Source organism: Caretta caretta, chromosome 1, assembly GCF_965140235.1.
Source record: "Caretta caretta isolate rCarCar2 chromosome 1, rCarCar1.hap1, whole genome shotgun sequence".
Taxonomy (NCBI): Eukaryota; Metazoa; Chordata; order Testudines; family Cheloniidae; genus Caretta; species Caretta caretta.
In genome coordinates this window covers 135420468-135436974 of record NC_134206.1, presented here as the reverse complement: position 1 = coordinate 135436974, position 16507 = coordinate 135420468, and the positions used below count along the sequence as shown (strand labels likewise).

Here is a 16507-nt window from a genome sequence, read left to right as displayed (position 1 = left end):
CTAAAAGATTCTTCCCAAATTATATACCTGATCTAGTCATGTTGGAAATAGTCTTTGGGATTTTTAGTTACTGCGGGGTAGTCAAAATCAGTAAAGCTGATAGTTAAACACTAAATGACTAAAATATTTCAGAAAGAATCCTGTAAACGGAAACACCACAGCACTTCAAATTTAGTCTAGCAGAGTGTAAGCATAAGAAATCAAGAGGTAATTATTAAAGGAAACGATTGACTTTCTAAAGCATCTCTGTTGGCTAATAGCTGGAGGCACTAAAACATAGTTTACACAATAAGATACTTGAAGTACAGACACACACATCCCAGCCTGTAAGGTCATGTGATATGAGTAAGTTTTGGATTGGAAAAAAACTCTCAAATCCAGGGATGAGAGTGGCTGTGGGCGAGGGTGGGCTATACCATCTCAATCCTGGGCTGGTTTACAGCCCTTGGTATAATTTAAACACTCTGAGGCCTGTCTAAATTTCTGTCCCTGGTTGCCCAGGGCCTACTCAGAATCTACATGCTGTGGCCCTATCCAAAACGCCTGCCTCCATTATGTTTCCTATGGCTATGAGGGAGTTCTTAGCACAAAAAGTGAGGCAGACAGGCTAGGAGAACTCTCCTTTAACTAGATTGATGGCTTTTAGGTCTCCTTTATAACATTCCAACCCTTTCACCCCATGTGAAGAGCATGGAGTGGGGATGAGGATCTCACCCCGATTTTCAAAGGAGCTCAGCACCCAGAGCTCCCATCAAGAACATTTAACAAAATTAGAACCATGGGAGCTGCTGGGTGCTAGGGCCTTTTGAAATTTTGGACACTTAATTTAGGTGCCTTAACAGGAGCTGAGCTCTTCAGAAATTCTGACCACCAGTTCTAGGTGTTGAGCACTTTTGAAATCCTGCTTCTTAAATAACACTTAGCCTGGTCTTTGCAGAAGTAAATTAAACTAATACCAACAAATAGAGTAAAACCAAATGATGGTTCTGATATTTCAGCTCCATTTGTTCTTAGCAAAAAAATATTCCAAACTACAATCCAAACCAGAGCTCCACTTACTTGGACAGGAAAATCTATTTTAATCAAAGGCACAGACAGTTCAAAAGAGTAATTATGGAAAGTTTTAAAGGGGAGGAAAAGCAAGCATAATCTTTGTTGACAATCTAATCATTCCTTTTAATTTCTCTTACAATCCTTTAAACCCAGAGGCAAAGGATCATGGATCTTAGCTGTGCAAGCAAATGGAAATCTAAGAATTAGATTACAAACTAGATAGGATCAAAGAACTTATTTTCTCTTTGCCAGTATGATGAATATATCAGGCAAACTAAAATGGATCACATGTCCGAGAGAGCAGATTTGTTCATCCCAGTCAAAACTGATCTTTTGCCTCATTCTTTTAACCTGGGAGGGATTTTTGTGGATCATATTTACTGTGATTCTTCACTGTAAGGTTCTCTTCTAGGAAACTGTCTTCAGCAGAACATCAAATACCAAGAAAAACAGATCCTTAAGTTATCTGTGTTTCTATCAATATCAGAAGATACCAAAGAGTATTCAACAGTGAAAGAAAGACAGGACACAAAGACTGGTCAAGACCATCTCTTTGTGCACAAACCAGAAGAGTTGAGCATTAACATGGTGAAGCTGATGTCAACTCAAGATGCAGAGAGAAAGAGTGCTAAGTACTAGAGTTACAGTACTGAACTGCAGCCTCTATCCATCTAACAAAAACTCGTGCTAAATCTGTTCAACCTACTTGATGAAGTAGTCTCTCCCATCTCTGTTTGTCGTCATCTCCCATCCATAGGGTGGGCCCTGGTTCAAGCTCCAGGTTCCTGAAGGATGTGGCCAACCTGAAGACTTGGTCCTGTGGCTGCAAATTAGCAAAAAATAAACACTTAGACTAGAAAAATCAGACTCTTTGTTTCTATCAATACTTGCATACCACACTGTGGCATCTGAGTATCTTCAGATGTGTGAAATATTCCTTCAGACAATCTCCTGGTTGCAGAAACGAGGCTTATTCAGTTTTAATTTCAATCAACTTATTCCTAGGAGTTATGAAGGAATGTGATTTGCAATCACTTAGAAGGTCCTGTCTGCGACAGGAACTTGAACCCAGGCCATGACCACATGTATCTATGTATACATATGATTATTTTTCCTATATATCACAGCACAATCAAGAGAAGAAAAGACAGACAAAAATAGTCCTAGTCTTTGCTAACTCCTCTGTTCCAGTATGATAAATTCCCAACACTTACAGTTTAATCACAGAATTCTTGTGGCAAACTATGCACGTTAATGCACTAAATGGCACAAGAAGCTATGTAAATGTTCAATTCCCATGTGATGCACACTCCTGTTACTATCAACCTATTATTTGTTTCTTGGGTGGTAATAAAAAAAATCCATCACATTTAGATATAGGGATGCTGTATGTGTTCTATATGTATTTGTAATTACATCCATATATTATCCATTACTTCTCCTTCAAATAGCTTCTTGCAATTCACATTTTTTCAGCTAGCATTTTGCTGCTGATCTCTACTTCAGCACTCTCCATTGCTTAGCATGGGCCAACCTGTACCACCCCAAAGAAACACCTACAAGAGGGGTACATGGAAGGTTCATCTGTGTTTCCAACTAATGGCCCCATCAGGCTGGATAGGTTTTGGAATGTCTGGCCTTTCACCTCCACATATAAGCAGGGAGGTCCCAGCCCCATGGAAAGTCAACCTTTATGACCTGGTCCTTTGCCCTCTCCTGCAAGAGATGTCCCAGTTCCTGTGAATAAACGCCACCGCTCAGGGAGTTATAGGCACAGAGCCTAAGTCAAGACTCCTAACAGTATGACCTGAAGCACGGATATCTGTGTGGATTCGAAAGGGATGCATGGGACACCAAGATACACAGACAGGATCCATTCAGAGAACCTCCAGACCCTGAAGGAGAGGAGATGATCTGGTCCCATTTTAGGATTTTATAACACATTTTATATACATATGAACCACCATGAGAACCCAGTTGATTACACCATGTAGTTCATACATGCTCTTCCAAGAGCTTTTCCACCTCTAATTCTTCCCCCATATAACCCATTCCTCTCTCTAGCCTGTGCTGGTGATAACTTTTACTCATAGTATTTGTATGAGCCACATTGTAAGCTGGGGCCTTGTCTCATATTTACCATAATGACCACCGTTGATGCTATTTAAATAATAAGACATATCTATATCCACCTATCTTAGAGTGAAGTGTAACCTGGCCAGCACTTTTTTTAAAAAAAAGAGAAACAGTTAGCTATGGGTAACTCAACAATCCATTCCAAATTGCTAAATTCTATAACAGTGTACATAGTTTGTCTTTCCCAAAGGAGGAATGAATCATTAAAAACAAACAAACTAACCTCTTTTTCATTATTTGAAGGCTTAATCACTATTGAGGAAAGATAGTGATTCAAAATATAATTTACATGTAAAACAGAGAATTACAATAGAGTGCTAGAGATTGCCTGAATTTCATTACAAGTCACACTAAGCAAGCACTGTATCTTCAAGGAGTAGAAAAACATTTCACTAAGCATATCTAAACACAGGCATTTGCAATAAAACAGAGCTTAGTTCTAATATTTGAGCATGCTGGAAATCTTAATAAAATTAACATTACTCATGTTACAGAAACAAATAAATGTCAGATTTGCTACATTATCCCAGATAAATGCAACTAAACCATTCCTGATTAAAGTAGTTTAACAAATCAAATGTTCTTATTAAGAAACAAAGTAATGCTTTTAAAAATGAATCTTTAGTAATATTCTGTAGCATGCAGACTCATATAAAACTGAACTAATGCATTCTTATATCCCTCCCAAAGCTTACAGGCTTTTGACAGAGGGAGACAAGAATAATTGAGGAGCCTATATTGAAAGCAAAAACATCAGAGTGGGAAGTTTTAAAATGAGTAGTAAATTACCTACAGAATATACCCCATATGGTTCATAGACTGATGAATCCAACTTCATGGATCTCAAATTAACACTTAACAACTTATTTTTAACACTTTTTTTACAGTAATTTTCATGGTAGTAATAAAAATACCTAGAAACTATGTGTGTAGACATGTTCCATCAGAACAAATTATCCCTTTTTTAAAAATAATTTTAATACTTTCATTTATAAGGTAGACACTACTGCTCACTTGTTTGTACCTCAGTTTGCCCATTTGTAAAATGATACATAATTTAATTTTGTAAAACACTTTGAAATCTACTGTTAAACAGTGCTATGTATGAGTTAAGTATTATTATTAATGTTCCCATACGTCCCATGTACCTTTTCACAATTCATAAAGACCTAGATAATCTTCCCCATCCAAATATAATTTTTAAATTGCTGCATTAATGGAGCTCAGGGTCGATTAGCATTGATACTTCACAGCACTTTGCACAGCATGAAGAATGAAGGAATATTCTGTATTTTTGTTTATAAATATCATATGCACTTCAGTTTAGCTGCTTGATATTATTCTGCCCAACTGCAAGGAGTTAACTCAAAGGAGGCTGTTGGCGAGAAACAAACAGGAAACAAAACAATGCCAATGAAAAGGTCCTGTCAGAGAAAATACCAAGGGTTCTTGTGGCTACAATGGGGAAGCTATTAACTTTGGTGCCAAGCAGGTGGATATTCCAGCTAGACTCGCAAGGTATATTCTTCTCAGGCTGGAATTGGGATCAAAGAGGATACTAATCCTCTTAAAACTCCATCTTAGAGATGGAGTGGGATTGAATGGGCAGCAGCAGCAGCTGGAGAGGAGTTTCTAACAAGGAGCCTGGAGGATGTTGCAGAGGTAGTCTGTCAACTCCCAGCCCAGGAGCTGGAATGGCTAGGCTGAGCGGAACTTACCTAACATGGAAAGGATAAAGTGCAAGGAAAGAATACATTGTAGGTGAGAACCAAGGGGACAGGCCTTGTGTTGTTTTATCCCTTTTACTGCTTACTATGTACATTTGGGCGAATAAGCAATATTTGTTCTGATAAAACTGTTGAGCCACATTAATCAGCCGTTTGTCACAGTCTCCCTAAGATACATTTTCTTGCAGGTGCCTAGTATAGTTGAGCCTGTCATGTTTACACAGTCAAAAACAAGGAGGCTATGGTGGCCCAATTACGCAGTCTAATAGTGGTTGGACCACGGAGCCCCCCACCCTTGAAAAAGGTGCAAGAAGCCAAACCTGTCACCTAAAGGGTGCACCTGAGACGGGACTAAAAGTAGTCTAAAGCTTGCCCTGTACCTGTGACAAAGTAAACCCAGGTTGGAAAGCCATTTGCTTATAGCTGGGAATCTTGCCTTTTTCCTAGTTATATATAAATGATCTCTTGGCTGCCTGTCCATGTGCCTCCCTCAATAGTTGGTCAGTCTCTTCATCTAGCGCAACCATGAGATGGAATGGGCAGTCTGCACACTGGTAAGTGGGGGAGAAGCATGCCCCCAGAGCAAAAGGCTAGCCTGGGCCATGGGAGATTTGGATTCAATTCTTGCTGGGCCACAGACATCCTGTGGGATCCTCGAAAAGTCCCTTTGTCAGGTATGACTCAATTTCCCATCTGTAAATTGGGGATGATAGCAATTCCCTACCTCACAGGAGTGCCGTGGGGTTAAATACGCTAAAAATTGTGTGGTGAGGTAGATTTACACCCCAGCTTGTTGCACACTAACACTCTGTTTAGACAAGCCATTCGTTTGCATCCTCTGAGTTTCATTTACAGTTTTTGATTCAAATGTATGGAAGCCTGAGTTAAAACTGCTTCAGGCCTATTACAAAATCAGTGAAAATGAGTAAGTGCCAGCAACTGAAATTATACAGAACGGTTGTAATCTCACTTGGAAAAGTATATGAGCTCTATCTCAGTGTATATGTGTATATATAGAGAGATTGCATCTCATAAATAGTTAAGTCAAGCATGTTAGTCTAATTGACTTAACCAGGTGAAGGAAGGGCATTGTCCAAGTTCATGAGGGAACCAGGCAGCCCTGGCTGATAGATGCAGCCTGCAAGTATGTGGCCTACATCTGATTACTCCACCTCTGAAGTAATTGAGCTTTACGCAAAGATGGCAGAGAAAGTCAAAACTAGGACTGACTTAAGATAGGCACTGGTTATGTCTGAGTCTTGTTCTCGCCACCTAGTATGATACTTGGAAGTGAAATTGAAGTTCTTTAGGGGAATTGTCCAAACACGCCTTGAGCTTCAGCTTGCTAGATTAAACACATCTTTAAACGGGTAGATGTGGCATCTTTTGTACTTTAAGCAGCAGACTCTGCAAGGCAACTTGTTGCTGACACCAGGAGGGGAGATATAGGACAGGAATGCCAGCCAGGCCAGGCTGATCATTCTCCTGGTACTTGTTATTTTACATACAGTTCCACTGAGCTGAGTGTCTACTAGTCCTGTATGTAAAGAGCTGAACCACGCCAAGGAAGCAATACTCTACTACAGAATATCACAAGACAAGTCCAGAATTGTAGCGATTGGTTCCCCACATTAAACCAGCTAGTTTGCTGATCAGATTGTGTCTTGTCTTTACTGTCAATGAGGTCTTGGTAAGGTGTTCCTTGAAAGTCAAAGTATTGTCCAGTGCAACACCAAGATACACAGACTTTGGGTTGTGAATCATCCTGTGTCCATTCAGGAACATGCTGAGCTGTTTGTTGGCCTTTGCATGGTGGATGGAAGCAGATGGAAACTGTCTTTTACAAGTTTTAAGTCTCCATCTTTTGCAATAGTGGGCCATCTGTTTCATGACAGCATTCAGGACTTCTACTAGATGAAGTGAAAACCTGAGTCTCCTGTTATCGGTTGTGTGCATAATATATATGGCTAGGGTATGTTATGAGTCTATATTACATCTACATGTTCTTAGGAAGTCTTTAATCTACAGATGATTGATCCCATCTTGTCAATAAACACAGTATTTAGATTGAATAGTATTCAGAATATGCATGATTGAAACCATTACAAAAAGTAGCTAATGAAAATGCATATTGCTCAGTAACTCCTTTTACACCTCAAAATTGAAGCCACTTAAATTTTTGAAAGCATATTTTTATTATCCTAATATCTAGCTGGTTTTAGGGTTTTTGTTTGCTTTACCCCTCAAATCACTCCACTGTTAAATGCTAACAACTTAAAAAAACAGAATGGAAACTGGAAAACTAAACATGCTATTTCTATGATATTTAATCTGCCTCTGCCTCCGGAATAAAAATGCTTAGCCCAATTCTCCCTCTTTCCAGAAGACAAGAGCCTCCACTGAACCACTAGGCCTGTCAATCTTTCTATTTTAATGTGAAAAAAGAAAGCTTTTTTTTAAAAAAAGGACTGCACCGCTGTGCTATCAAGATCAGTTGTCATATCCTCCTTTCAAAACCCTACCGCAGAGCAAGACACACCAGCAGGCATAGAGTAGACACAGAAATCTTGTTGCATGATCAAGGACAGCTGAAAGGGTTATCATCTCTGCACACACACAAAATGTTGAGGAAATATTTTACAAGGCCTGTTCTGCCCATATCCAGCAGCTATTCAGTGGAGGTGAAAGATCTCAAAGCACTTGTCTATAGTCGCACATCGAAGCATTTCTCACTCAACAAGAAATACTTTACACTGCCAAGGAATCCACCTATTGCCAGAGCCCCCACTGTTTGGATAAAGTAGTGTACACGGGTCTGGACCTGACACCACGTGAGAGAATACACAGGAAAATAAATGAGATGTACCTTCTGATAAAAGAATGTCAGACAGAAAGCCAGTCATATTTAACCTTAAAAAAAAAACAACTGGGAAAAATACATTTTTAGGAGGATATTTGCATTGACTCAGAAAAACTACACGACTCCAACAAGACAAATCTGCTCTTCCCTCCCCCTGCAAAAGCTTCCCCGGGTGATTTACTGACTGATTCAACAAATACACCCAGAAGTATACAGCACAAGCACAGCTAGAGAAAATGAAGTGCATAAGTAAGACTCATGGACATACATTACAAATGAAAAATCACACCAAGGCCCTAAACCACCGTAAGCACAGGAGGGGACTCCTACTCATTTCAGACAGACAGAGACCTCAGTGGGGCGCTACACAGGCTAAAGTTAGGCATGTGTTGTCATGCTTTGATGGATCAGGGTCATAGCGAACAAACAAGAAATTGTTAGTTCTCATACACCATGTGAACCATTTTTTGTATTCTCAGAAGCACTACTACAAATGAAACAAAGCTTAGGAAAACCATCCCACCCATGTGCTTAGGCTTCTAGAATTGAATTGATGGCAAACTGAGTCAGGAGAGAGAGAGAAACAATGCCTGACCCAAATGTCACATTTCTTTTCATAGTCACATAATTTGAATAAGGATACCCTCCTCAGACAAATCCCATGGCCTTTCAACAGGCCCTTGACCCCATTCAACATACAGTTGTTTCAGACAAATAGAAAGGAATGTCACAGTGTACCTCATCTTCTAGCATCCAAACAGAGTTTTCCTCCTTGGTCTGGTGTAATCACACAATACAACTAGAGTTCCACAAACAAAGTCTATCCTTGCTGGAGTATGGTTTATTAACATACAAAATATGTCTCAACACTTGTACGGGAAAACCCCAACCATTCACACCACCTCCCCAAGCTATCCTCTCACTGGGGATACAAAGAGCCCTTCTACCTTTGTGTCATACGTTCACAAAGTCCTACCCCCTCATTGCCTGGGTTCACCTATTGGAACAGGTGTTCCAGAAAGTAGTCACCCTTCCCTGGAGAAACATAACAGCTAAACCGTTTCCTTTCAGGTCTCTCAGCACAGACACTCCCAATTATTAAAAATAATTATTGAGTTGATAAATCTATGAATTATTGCTTGCTCTCCACAGGTCTCACATGGCAATGCAAAATGGCTTGGTTTTTATTCTACTTCCTCCCAGCCTACAAGTCTAATGGCACTACAAATCCCAGAATTCCTATAACATGGGGGCAGAAAATTCAGGCACAAACCAGAGCTTAATACCGAAATCCTACAAAAGGGCACAACTCACTGTGCGACAAGGTTCATCTCCCTCTAATAAGTTCTAGCTCCCAATTCATCCACTGACTGTGTGAGCTTCCAGACTCATCTCAATGGGGTGATCACTAAGATGCCTCTTAGGCAGTCTGCTCTATGGATCTAGCCCAGCGGGAACTTCAGTATGTACTTTGGGCTGAGCATCCCCCAACTATTGTTGCTGCCATGCTCCTCAAATGGACCCATCTGCCACTGCCAGGATGCAGGTAGAAAGAAGGGACAGGGTCCTGCTTGTTGCTGATCTTCTGGTACTCTCACAAGAAGCCCCTTGTTTCTGCTCCCTGTGCGAGGGCACTCTAGCTGCTGATGCCTTTTTGGAAGGGAGGGAGGAAGGAGGTTTCCCGGTTGTCAGGGAAGGCTGTTGCCGGCACTACCTGCACCCTCTGGAGCAGGGGTTCACACAACATTCTCTAATAAAGTGGCAGGTGAGAGGACAGGATCCCATCCCATCTGAAGTCAGGAATCATAGTGGTCATCTAGCCCAGTGGTCATCTAGCCCAGGCTGCTGCACTTATGGCAGGACTAAGTATTATTTAGACCATCCTTGACAGGTGTTTGTCTAGGAACTGATGAGCTGGTGAAGAGAGAGGCTCTATCCTGCCCAAAGAGAAGCAGTGGCAGCCCTTGCCTCCCCATCGTAGCGGATAGCTTGTGTGGGGATCCATGCTAGGAGTGGTGATGGCATTCACAAAGCCAGAGTTTGGGAGTGGGGCCTGGAGACCATGTGTGGAGCCATGCCTAGGACCCAGGATTGCCTTAATCCACTCATCGTACCCATGTGTGCCATCATGTGTAACCCAATCTAAGATCTGTATGCAGTCCATCCGCAGTGCTACCACAACACTCATCTTCGAGCCCAGACCTCTGTCCACATCACTCCTTTCATGAGTCTCTTCACTGGCACTGCCTCCCTTATGCTCAGTTTAAAGGCTCTGCAACACTCTGACCTGTCAACATCTCATCATTAGTTGCCTGCTATTTCCCTCTTTTGAACCTGCACTCCATCAATTACACCTCCCTCCACGTATAATAACCCTTGTATGCAATTCTAATCACATACCATTACTTCCGTGCTAGTTTTGGGATTAAAAACATTCAGGACACACTATAATTAGACTCGTTTCAACGTACTCCTCCCCTAGTCTTTTTGTGAGCTCGTTCCTGTTCTTTTTTTCTCCTTCTCTGTGTTCCAGTTCATCCCACTGCAATGAATAAAGCTACAAGTAGTGTGATGAAGTGAATAAGGCACTTTTTGCTTCCAACCAGGCAGACTGCTCTTCATTATTATTTATACTGTGGTGATGTCCAAAATTAGGTTCAGGGCCTCACTAAGCTGAGCTCCTTACAGACATCTTTGTAGACACGATCCCTGCATTGGACAGAGGATAGCTGGAGCTAGTTATATTTGCCCAATGATTTAGTGGTTATGCATTATTAATATTTGATTTCCAATTAATTACACACTAATGAGCTGGGAGATTGTAGGGTTCTAGTCCCAGAATCAGGCACAACAGAATCAAGATGACTAAGTTCAGTATCTGTTTGGGAACTCCGGTGTACACAACAAAGACGAGCACACTATGTGGAAAGCAAAACTCTCAGCAATTGTATGAGCACAAGATACAAATGCTTCAAACCACTTAAAAAGACAGCAAAAATACAGAACGAAAGTAATATCTTTTACCATTCCTTGCATATACTCACACCCTTTCTTGAGGATCTGATGGTAAGAAACAATGGTCCTGCTCTGTCACTAGCATGCCACATGAGTCTGAAGGTCCAGATCTAGATCCAGATTAGATCAGCTCCGTCTTACATGGTGGTCTGGCCTATTATAGGGCCTAGAGACTGTCGTGAATGTTCATACAAATGCCCCGCCTCCCTGGCCCATTCCTCACCCTAATAATGTTGCGGTGTCCTTACCCTATCAGTTAGTATATTAATTATTTTAGCTTTTTACCATCACCATTATCAATTCGTTCCCAAGGCAAGTTCGCAATTAAGCATTTGCCAACATTTTATCTTAAAATAGCCAAGCCTAGTCTCAGTTCATTGTTCCTGTGGTAACATGGTAGCACTTTGTACAGCCTCCCCCCACCACCCGTTCCCAATTCCCCAAAACCCAGTGTCACTGACAGGCCACCTACCTCTGCCAAAGTTCACAGGCCTCAAAGCCTTATGCTAACTGTTTAAGCTAATGCCTTACAGGATACAGGTCTGTAGGTTGCTTGCATTACTGCTAGGTAAAGTAAAACACTAAAGCTAGCTCTCTGGGCTACAGGATAAAGCTAGAGCTGGTTGGGAAAATGTCACCGAAACCTCCTCTTTAAGGAAGAATGCCCTGTAGCTCCTGTTTCTGGTGGCAGGCTGGGAGCATGGACTCTGCAGGGTTCAATCTCTACTCCCCTGCTGCTAATCTCCACTTCTTGCGGGGTCCCTCTCCCCTGTCCTAGAGCTTTGGTTCTGCTGCGTTGCTCCTCCCTGGGGATATTACTTTCCTCCTTTCTGTTTCCCTGGAAAACAGCCAGTTAAAACAGAAAACAGTATTGCCCATCTGAGACGGAAAACAGTATCATGTTAATTGTAATCTATTACGTTGATTAGAAGAGTACCGAAAACCTTTTAAAACTGAACGTTCTTACCCTTTCGGATTTTGGGGGGATATTGAACAACAAATGTTTATGATTCTACACTGGCTGTAATTTGCCAATCGATTTTACTTTCCAACAAATAAGAAAGCGTGGGTGTTGAGGATGACACTGGTTGATCCTCTCTTTGGGATCCCCATCATACGCATCTGAAGGGTTGATCATTGTACAGTTAAGTACCAACAGACTGAAAACAGTTACTTTCTCAGCTAAATTCCTAATCAGATATACACACAATAACTGGCTCTCTGGATATGGGGAAGGCAGTGGATGTGATATACCTTGACTTTAGCAAAGCTTCTGATATAGTCTCCCACAGTATTCTTGCCAGCGAGTTAAAAAAGTATGGATTGGATGAATGCACCATTAGGTGGATAGAAAGCTGGCTACGTCATCGGGCTCAACAGGTAGTTATCAATGGCTCGATGTCTAGTTGGCAGCTGGTATCAAGCGGAGTGTCCCGAGGGTGGGTCCTGGGGCTGGTTTGGTTCAACATCTTCATAAATGATCTGGATGATGGTATGGATTGCACCCTCATCTAGTTCACGGATTACACTAAGCTGGGGGGAGAGGCAGATATGCTGGAGGGTAGGGATAGGGTCCTGAGTGACCTAGACAAATTGGAGGATTGGGCCAAAACAAATCTGATGAGGTTCAACAAGGACAAGTGCAGAGTCCTGCACTTAGGATGGAAGAATCCCATGCACAGCTACTGGCTGAGCAGCAGTTCTGCAGAAAAGGGCCTGGGGATTACAGTGGATGAGAAGCTGGATATGAGTCAACAGTGTGCCCTTTTGCCAAGAAGGCTAATTGCATATTGGGCTGCATTAGTAGGAGCATTGCCAGCAGATTGAGGGAAGTGATTATTCTCCTCTATTTGGCACTGATGAGAACATCATCATCAGACCAAAGGTCCATCAAGCCCAATATCCTGTCCTCTGACAGTGGCCAATGGCAGGTGCCCCAAAGGGAATGAACAGACAGGCTATCATCAAGTGATCCATGTCCTATCACCCAATCCCAGCTTCTGGCAAACAGAGGCGAGGGAGACTGTTCCTGCCCATCCTGGCTAATAACCATTGATGGACCTATCTTCCATGAAACTATCGAGCTCCCTTTTGAACCCTTTTCAGAGTAGCAGCCGTGTTAGTCTGTATTCACAAAAAGAAAAGGAGTACTTGTGGCACCTTAGAGACTAACAAATTTATTTGAGCATAAGCTTTCGTGAGCTACAGCTCACTTCATTGGATCTTTTGAACGCTGTTATAGTATTGGCCTTCACAACACCTTATGGCAGTTCCAGAGGCTGACAGTGCGTTGCATGAAAAAATACTTTCCTGTGTTTGTTTTAAACCTGCTGCCTATTAATTTCATTTGATGGACCCTTGTTCTTGTATTATAAGAAGGAGAAACACACACCTCCTTATTTACTTTCTCTATACAACTCATGATTTTATAGACCTCTATCATATCCCCCCGAGTCACCTCTTTTCCAAGCTGAAAAGTCCCACTCTTATTAATCTCCCCTCATACGGAAGCCGTTCTATACCCCTAATAATTTTTGTTGCCCTCTTCTGAACCTTTTCCAATGCCAATGTGTATTTTTTGAGATGGGGTGGGCATTCTATGGATTTATATAGAGGCAATATGATATTTTCTGTCTTATTACCTTCCCCTTTCTTGACGATTCCCAACATTCTGTTCACTTTTTTGACTGCCGCTGCACAGTGACTTCAGAGAACTATCCACAATGACTCCAAGATCTCTTTCTTGAGTGGTAAAAGTTAATTTAGACCCCATCATCATGAGGCCGCATCTGGAGTACTGCGTCCAGTTTTGGGGCCCCCACTACAGAAAGGATGTGGACCAATTAGAGAGAGCCCAACAGAGGGCAACAAAAATTATTAGGGGTCTGTGGCACATGACTTATGAGGAGAGGCTGAGGGAACTGGGCTTATTTAGTCTGCAGAAGAGAAGAGTGAGGGGGAATTTGGTAGCAGCCTTCAACTACCTGAAGGGGGGTTCCAAAGAGGATGGAGCTCAGCTGTTCTCAGTGGTGGCAGATGGCAGAACAAGGAACAATGGTCTCAAGTTGCAGTGGGGGAGGTCTAGGTTGGAGATTAGGAAACACTATTTCACTAGGAGGGTGGTGAAGTACTGAGATGGGTTACCTAGGGAAGTGGTGGAATCTCCTTCCTTAGAGGTTTTTAAGCCCCAGCTGGGGTTGGTCCTGCTTTGAGTAAGGGGTCAGACTAGATGACCTCCTGAGGTTTCTTCCAGCCCTAATCTTCTATGATTCTGTGATCAGAATTTCTATTCCTAACCTTATTTTACTCAGATGGGAGGCATCTGTTGGCTTCCCGTAGAATTTCTCTCTGGAAACTGCCTCTAGTTTTCCCTGTAGCAGCAGCACTTTACACTTTTCAGATCTGAGACATTTTCCTTTTTCATAAATTGTTCTTGCTCTCCTCTCTCTTTTTCTCTCTCCTCTTACTCCCCACCACCACTGCCTCCCACTAGGTTCAGTTGCTTTTTTTGTTCACCTGCTGTCGTCTCGTACATGACCCACATACTGTCCTCATTTTCTCACTCCCCCACCCCAACTCACATTATCATTAAAGCTGTGAACTCATTGTAAACAATCCCAAGAAAAAACAGTTACTAACCTTTTGTAACGGTTGTTCTTCAAGCTGCATATGTCCGTTCCACGACCTGCCCTCCTACCCTTTTACATCGGAGTTTCCATAAAGAAGGAACAGAGGGGGCGTGGGGACGGCTGGGTTCTTTATACTCGCACTAGCAGCCCACAGCAGCAGAGGGCGCTCAACTTGCCCCAACTGAGGGAAAAAATTTTTGGTGACTGTGAGCAGGGCACGTGCACGCCAAGAGTCGAATGGACACGTGCAATCACTTGAAGAAGAATTCTCTTTTTTGTTGCTGTGGTAGTCTTTGGTTTTAGGCTCACTGACCCCATTAGAGCTAGTCACAACTTCAGAAGAAATTATTTTCCCCTTCAGAGTCTAGTCTTCTGAGTGCCTGAATCTAACTTAACAGGCGAACAATGGTTTGGGCCTGGATTTTTTAAAAAGGCTTGTTTACCTGAGTTTCAGTTGCTTGTCTGTAGGATGCTGCAGGTATGCACTATTATACAACATTATTATACAGAAAGAGTAAGAGACTATTTTTAAGAAATGAGGTGTGTGCTGGGTTGCTTTTCTGCTTAAATGGCGTTTTTGACCAAGTTTTTGACCAAGGCTCAAGTTTATTCGATGTTTTTTAAAAAAACTGGACTGGTCAGTAAAGCATGCTTGATTCTTTCTTGCTTAGTAAACAGACAAAACTTGATTTCTGGAGCTAGTCTTTTTAAAAAGCCTGATTTCCTAGCAAATCTGTGCACTTGTAAAGTTTTCTGGCTAACACCTTTGTTGGGCGATAAACAAAATTCATGCTCAGTATCATGTTAGCTGCGCTCATACTTTCCACAAAATGAGAAGCGTCAACAATTAAATCCTATGCCTGGCAGAACAGTAATTGGTATTAGGGAAGACTATTGCATTATACAAAATTAGAAAATGCAAATCTTTTTTGTTGCTCTTATGTCAAAAATGTCTTATCCCATTCATGCAGCTAAATCCTTTTCTTCCTTCCAGTTTTTCCAGTGTAAAGCCCAATCTTCTTCTGAAAAGTCTCATTCATACTTAACTTGTGCTTAGTCCCAGAGAGAACAAGATCCAAATATACAAAAGGAAAGCTATCACCACTCTTCTCTTAAAAAAAAAACAAAGAAAAAACATCTGCAGATGTTGCAGAGTTCATGTACGGCTCCTAATAATCACAGTTTATGACAGTACAGATTAGATCATTTGGAATTTAACACTGCAAATTTTCATCATATTTTAAATAAATGATACAACAATATATTAACTAGTTTGTTACACACTACATATTTTATGTAGCATGAAAACTTGCCATCTGTGTGATTCTAGGTACACTTTACATATTCATTAAAATCTGGATCGGCACACTCCATTTTAAAAAGTGCACGGGAAATATATTTTTATGTGTAGTAAGATTATTATTTATTATAGCAGTCAAAGCAAACATTGGAGGTGAGATCTGAGTACAACACAATACAAACAGAACAAGCAGTGTGATGCAGTGTTTGCAGATGGTATACAGCATAGAGTAGGTGTTTATTTATGAAGGAGAAGCAGGAGGGGCTTGCTTCATTGGAAGGCTGTTGTGCACATCCACAACAGAATGAGAGAAGGCTCTCGTCAGGAGTAGGCTAAGCAGATATATGGAATAGCATAGACAGAAGCAGAAGAAATCACAGAATCAAGGGGAGAGAAAAGGGGAACAGGTGGAGATGAGGACAGATATGAAAGTTGGGATAAGCAATAAAATATAAAGGAATATTAAGAGTTTCTCCTAAAGTTTCCTTTCCTACACCATACATTAAATGAACCAGCTCAGAAGATATTATGAGACATTTTGCTATCTCTTGAGAATCTCTCTACTTTGTCAAATAAACGTTTACTTGCTTTCCCTATAAACATACTTAAGAGCTGTGTGTTAAGTGAGGTGATGATCTGAGGTATAGCTGGTAAGCTGAGGTGTACTGCTTCTTTGGAAGCAGTGAATCTGTGAGTACTGCAACTGTCTAATGCAACAGGAGCTGGATACTCCAGTGAGATGATTGGAGTGCGCTTATCACTAACCTGGAGAGAGCAAGAGCGAGCA

The 16507-nt window shown here is 41.5% G+C and overlaps 1 protein-coding gene across 7 annotated transcripts in view; it reads right to left on the bottom strand.

The window, feature by feature from the left end:
* The window catches only part of FRMPD4 (FERM and PDZ domain containing 4), a 437016-nt gene that overhangs the window by 160526 nt on the left and 259983 nt on the right, over nt 1-16507 (bottom strand). For 6 of the 7 annotated variants that reach the window (XM_048860774.2, XM_048860715.2, XM_048860724.2 and 3 more), the window contains one exon: nt 1760-1876. The exons of the other annotated variant lie outside the window; for it this stretch is intronic. In XM_048860774.2, the coding sequence (XP_048716731.2) occupies nt 1760-1876 (117 nt within the window). The remainder of the gene's footprint in view (nt 1-1759; nt 1877-16507) is intronic. 7 annotated transcript variants of the gene reach the window in all.